A 6,492-nucleotide genomic window follows, 5' to 3' on the forward strand; every position below is an offset into this window, starting at 1 on the left:
CACAACCCTCCTCCTTCCTACACCTCCGGAGCCCCCAGCGTTCTGCTGCAGCATCACTGCCTTAAAGGAGAGACAAGTTTGCAGTGGGAGGGGTACCTGCCAGAGTGTATTTTTTGAAAAACACTGGGGGGTGTGTGTGTGTGTGTGTGTGGGGGAACTTGCAGTGGGTCTGTGGAATGTTCAGCAGCATTGACCAGAGAGGGTATTTACATTTTGGGTAGGGATTCATCAGCTTAAAGAAAGGAAAGAGAGGCAGGAGGAGCTGTTCCAGTTTCAACCTGAATGCAAAGGAGTCTCCATCCTTCACAGCTCTACTAGAAGGCCTGAAGGGTTGTTCTGGAGCAGTCTGTCTGCTGGGTGACCTCCGAGTTGTGCATCACAAGCACCCCCTTTGCCTTCATTTGAGATCAGTTTGCTCCGTGACCTGCTCTGCTGGCACGCACCCCGGAGTTCAGGGATTCACGGCAGCCTGTGGAAGGGCCCCTGAGAGGCAGATAGGAGGATGGGAGGGATGTGGGTGAGGTATGTTCGCTAGATGTCTGCCATCAAGGACTTGGGAACACAAGAACCACAGGTGCTGTGACGCAGGGCTTTTGCTGTGAACTCTGGCAGTAGCGTGGGAAGGGGGTCAGTAGTGTCCCCTTGTTGAATTAAGCAAGTAGCACAGAAAGTCTCTGAGAGACCTTTTTCTTCAAGGAGATTGCCAGCCTTTCCTGCTGTTAAGAATAACTGATCAGAGTAGATTTAATAAGTAACAAGAAAAAAAGATCAAAAAAAAACCCAAAAACAAGATAGGTGCAGGTATGGTTGAGCTTTCCAGTTCAGATGCTGAATTACTGGATTTTCCTGAAATTTGGGTTGATACTAAACCAAATATTAAACCTTGTGAAAAGAAGGAAAAGGAAGCTGTCTGGCAAATTGACTGTATTGGTCCACTGCCACGAACGCACCAAGCCAAGCACTACGTACTCACCATGGTGGAAGCAACTACTGGTTGCTACACTAATAGCCTAAGTGTTACACAACAGGTTATTAGAGATACATCTCAGGAAAAATATTGTTTAAAAATATCTAATGACAGCCTGTCTCGATGCCGATGGCATGTTTTGGACACAGACAATATAGATCCACAGGGAGATCAAATTATACACTATTGTGCATTAGGAATTGTTCTGCCTAGTTGTGATGGTGTCAGACAGCTTTGGTAATTTTTGCTATGCTTAGTCCTATTATGGCTCTTTCCCTCTTCCGCAAGAAGCTTTTAATTGTTATTTGTTTCTCAGGATAAAGCATGTTTGTAGGAAAACCGCACTGATAACCAGTTTAAAGCCCAAGACAAGTCATGCAGCTCCTTGGAGGAGTCCCTGGCCTTGCAACTGTAATTTAACATGAAGGAAAATTTCCTTCTGGGAAGTGCCACTGTGTGTACCAGTCCTCCAGGGCTTTCAAAAAATTGATCAAGAAATGGAGTAGAAGGGTTATTCCTATTTAGCCTCTCATGCCATTTCAGCAAATCAAAGCATATGAATTGTGTTTACAGTCATTTAAGGTTATCCCATGTCTTTCAGGAGCTAACATGATGAAGGTGGCAGGTGCTTGGAAAATGATTATTCATCACATTATTAAGTTTTAGCAAACTCTGCTTCATGGCAGAAATAATGACTCTTTTAGAGGATTTCAGAAGATCTCATTATGTGTAGTCACGGTATTTTTTTTCATATGCATTACATCCATAAACATGAATGTTATACTGAAATTCTTCTATGGCAAAAATTAGTCCTTATAGAACACCCCAAAGCTAAATAAAGTGGTTCAGTGCTTAGGCTGATATTTTCATATAGGCTAGATGAGAGAAATGCTTTCAAAGAGACGTGGTGCGCATTACCACATTTGGAGAATTTAACTTGACGGGGGGAGCACAGAATAGGATTTTTGTACTGACTTATTGAAATTACTTTTTAATAATTTTATTTGGGAAACACTGCGTTCTTTGTGACAAAACCACACGCACTTACTCAAGAAAAGGAATTTGCTAAAATAACAACTTTGAGACATTTTGGTTTTGCATGAGGGTTTTTTTTCCAAATAAATGTATAGTATCTTACAGTCCATTATCTACAATATTCAGCTTCCAGTAAAATATATGCATTTTTAAGAATGGCACCATCAGCACAGAGGAATCTCAAAGAGGTTTGAGGGTTGCTCTCAACAGGTGCTGCATGTAAGCATGAGACAGACAAAGAACTACACATCTTCCAAAGCCCAAATGTATTTTTAAATTGAAGGTTGCTCTCTGAAATAATTTAAAATAGCTCTCTGTCTTAGGAAACGTTTATGATTAACTGATGTGTTATTTGTACTTTCTACTAATGGCTGTTAGTGCCCGCATTTGGATCTTCAAATTTTCCACTGTGTACTTTTTGTCTGGAAAAAACCTTGGACTAGAGATAAGGCCGTTTCAAAAAACGTATTTCTAGCAGCTCCCACCTCCAGTCCACCAGTCTGAGCTCGAGGCTGGGTCAAGATCATGAAGTACATACTGTTTGTCACCTTTGTTGGTGTGGCTGGTAAGTATATTTTTTACTTCTATTTTTGTAATTTATAAGGAAGCTCATTTTCTAGGCAAATTTGCAAGGTAGTCTGTTGTGGGAAAGTGAAGTCCAGTTGCAATTTGCAAAACTTTTAAGGCAGAGTGTTGCACCTTCTTTAGACTTCTGTCTGTTCATAATCGCTTGTGTCAAAAAATGGGGAAAGAATGTATCACAAAATGGGGAAGTAATGCCTTCATAGGTGTTCTTGACCCCAGAATACTGAAATATGTCCATGGCTTCAAAGACGACCATCTCTCTTTTAAATACTATGAAGTACAAAGATAATGGCTCAGGAAGTCCTAAAGCTGCTGCAAATTTTTGGACTATGGGTGAGTGCTCCAAGGAAATACCACCACAGACTCGATTTGTACTTACAGTTAGTCTACTGTTGACCATTACTGCAGACAGGATCCTAGGACAGACCCTCTTTTGATCTGATCTGACACATTTCTATGTTCCTATATTCACTCTGGGACCAGCAGCCGGTGCTTTACATGCAGATATGTGAGATGCCAGTCTTAGTCTCATCGCATGATTTTAGGGAGCAGCAACTGAATGTTGAGACTTGCCCACTGGTGCTACTGTGAGTTTTTATAGAAGTAGAGCCTACAAGTGAGATGCTTCCATCAGTCACAGGGTCACCATATTCCTTATGCCAGATGTTGACGTATATCACTTCTTATCTCGCAGTTGCCTTCCCCAGCATCGCTGATGACGATGATGATGACAAGATTGTGGGAGGCTACACCTGTGCGGCAAACTCTGTCCCCTATCAGGTGTCCCTGAATTCTGGGTATCACTTTTGTGGAGGTTCCCTCATCAGCAGCCAGTGGGTCCTGTCAGCTGCTCACTGCTACAAGTCGTGAGTAGAAAAATTATGTTCTTCCGTAACCTACTGCTTTCTTCCAGTTCACTTCTAGCAGGAATTATGAGCTGTGAGATCCAGATATGTAAGTGACTCTGTTCTGAGAGAAGACAGGCAAGGAATGTGTGGCTCATTCAGGAAGCTGGGCTGAGGCATCATAAGGGGTATTTCACTTCTGCAGATTTTTCTGTGAGTGCAGAGCACTTTCTGAAATGACAGTGCGATAATCTAGCAACGAGCCACGGGCTGTGATTTCTTAAAAACTGCATTAATCTTGCTAAAAAACAGTTACTGGAAAACAGAAAGAGGAATGAGATCAGCGTGATAGCAGTTTGCCTTTTTTCAAAATGTTTGTATAAAGCACTGTTATGTATTCAACTTGTCTCTGCTCAATGAAGTAAACCTGCAGAAATTCATCACTGTCCTGGGAGTGGGTAAGATCTCGGTGTGGATCCCCAGGACTTATTGCAGGACAAGAAAGACAACCTGCATGAAAACAGCTACTACGAGAGTGATGGTTGAAGCCAGTGCATACGGTGATGGGGAGGTTCCTCATAACCTGTCAGCAGCAGTGAAGTATTTGCCATTCCTTCTCTTTTCTAGTCGCATCCAGGTACAGCTTGGGAAACATAACCTGGCGCTCACAGAATCGACGCAGCAGTTCATCAATTCAGTTAAAGTCATCCGCCACCCTGGCTTCAGCGCCTCCACGCTGGACAATGACATTATGCTCATCAAGCTTTCCAAACCAGCCCAGCTCAACCGAGCCGTCCAGACCATTCCTCTGCCCACCAGCTGTGTGGCCACGGGCACCACATGCCTCATCTCTGGCTGGGGCGACACGATGAGCAGTACCAGTGAGTACTCCGTGGGCACGTGCAGCACCGTGAGGGCCCAGGAGACCCTCTGAGACCTCACAATTAACTCTCAGCAGTAGAGGGTGAAGCACAGAGAAGTGCTGTGGGACAAGCCTATTCTGAGCAATCAGTTTGTGTAGGACAGTAACCATTTCACTGCTTTAAAGGCAAGCCTTTATAAGGTCCTTCTTCTTGTTCTGTGTTAGGAACATGGAATCACTTAAGTCATCCATGTGCCTTTCACTAGCATGTTCACACAGCCATGAATTTTGTGGCCTGGCACCACCAGCCGTGCAGTGCCAAGCATGAGCAATTTGACTCATGCCAATAGAGCTGTCAAACTCTCAGAGAGCAAGATCAACATCTGCGATTGTGCATCTGAAATTATGACAAGGGAGCTCCATTCCCTTAAACCAACAGTCAGAGGTGTGCATGGTGACTGGTGGCTAATCCGCTGGTGACAACTAAACCTGCACCAGAGGAGAGGATGGTTTTCCTGAGGCCCAGGTTCCCCCCCACATACACGCTCCAAGAGCAGCTCTTAGCTCCGCATTTGCCACTTGATGATTTCCTGAGCAAAAGGAATCGGTGCTGCAATTACTGCTTGGAGGAAGAGTGATGATAGCTAAAACAGGTTGTTCAGTGATTCCTTTTCTGCTCAGAAAGATCTCTGGGTTCTGAAATGAACTTGGAGATGTCATCAACCATGTCCCTATTTTCTTGCAGATCCCTACCCAGACACCTTGCAGTGCCTGAAGGCTCCTGTACTCTCCTCAAGCGTGTGCACCAAAGCCTACCCTGGGAAAATTACCAAGAACATGATATGTGTAGGATTCATGGAGGGAGGCAAAGACTCCTGCCAGGTAATACATCTGCTTTTCCTTTCCCATATGTTTCTCTCCTGCCTTTTGCCAGTAGTAGAGGCCTTCACATGAGAGAATCTGCTATACTCACTGCACTGGCATGTTTGCGTGTTGTTTTTTGAACAGCAGAGGCTTAGGGCGAAAGTTGCTTATTGAGTGAGACTAGGTGTTTTACCACTCAGTCAGTCATTGTCCCTTTTTTGAGATAGCAAATACCTCTTCCCTAAATCTCCACAAGCAGACTATGCCACCTCCTGCACCTTAGGCTATTGGAAACGGAGGAGTGCTGCACCAGAGGGTCAATAGTCATCACAGTGACTTTAGAGCTCAGGACACAAATGTTTTGGACTCACTGAAAACAGAAAAGCTGGTGTGCCAAGACCCAGGCTGTCTGGAAAATGAACACACCTGACAATTGCTCTGCATTTGACGTGTGCCTAGCTCCATGAAATATTTGGCAGAATAATGTTTAAGACACACACATCCTAAAAGTCTGCCAAGGACTGCATCCATCAAAACTAGGCAGGTTACTCATCCTTGGCTGTGGTGCCCTTGGAGCTGAAGTAAGGCACAGTAGCATCAGGTGCAGAGTGGTAACCAGAAATGACCTTTGTGGAACTTCTGTGTAGAAAAACTCAGTGGTGCTCCCTCCACTGTCAGTGATTTCTGGCATCTCTGGCTCATCACTTAACACTGATATCACTTACTGAATATCTGTATCCTTTATGTGCACAGGGGGATTCCGGCGGTCCAGTGGTCTGCAACGGGCAGCTCCAGGGCATTGTCTCCTGGGGTATCGGATGTGCACAGAAAGGCTATCCCGGGGTTTACACTAAGGTCTGCAATTACGTCTCCTGGATTAGATCAACTATGTCTTCCAACTGAGACACTCCTTGTTCTATGTGACCTGTTTCTCCTCAAAATTTTCTTCTGTTTTGGATCTGGACATACAAAAAATATCAAAAAATAAAGACTTTCAGGCACCTTTTCTTTGTGCAACTGTGTGCCTTCCATAGGTTATGATATGGAGGAAAGAGGCAGGGAATATCACTTTGGGGACATTCTAGATTATTATTTGTAGTGCCTCTCAACTAGCAGGATCTTGGAACACTTTGCAGACTCATCTTCAGGAGCCTTTCAGTCAGTTACATGCAGCCAGTTCTGGAGCAGACCGTCTTTTCTGTTTATCATGTTTATCATTTCACATACTCAGGTGCTACAAAACTGCCTAAAACAGCTGAAAGCGTGCTGAATCACACAGCAGCGTACTCCTACTGTAGAAAATAGCATGCAGCAACACAAACACTCCCCGTTGC

General features: G+C 44.2%; 1 protein-coding gene across 1 annotated transcript; it reads left to right on the plus strand.

Annotated features, from left to right (window-relative positions):
- Positions 1-203: 203 nt before the first annotated feature.
- Positions 204-6,164, plus strand: LOC308066423 (trypsin I-P1-like). The gene is made up of 5 exons (XM_080393703.1): positions 204-2,567; positions 3,282-3,453; positions 4,060-4,313; positions 5,040-5,176; positions 5,912-6,164. Exons 1-5 carry the CDS (start codon positions 2,528-2,530, stop codon positions 6,059-6,061), a joined length of 753 nt encoding a protein of 250 aa, XP_080249829.1. The 5' UTR covers positions 204-2,527; the 3' UTR covers positions 6,062-6,164.
- Positions 6,165-6,492: the final 328 nt, after the last annotated feature.

Source organism: Falco punctatus (genome assembly GCF_963210335.1).
Source record: "Falco punctatus genome assembly, chromosome: 6".
Taxonomy (NCBI): domain Eukaryota; kingdom Metazoa; phylum Chordata; class Aves; order Falconiformes; family Falconidae; genus Falco; species Falco punctatus.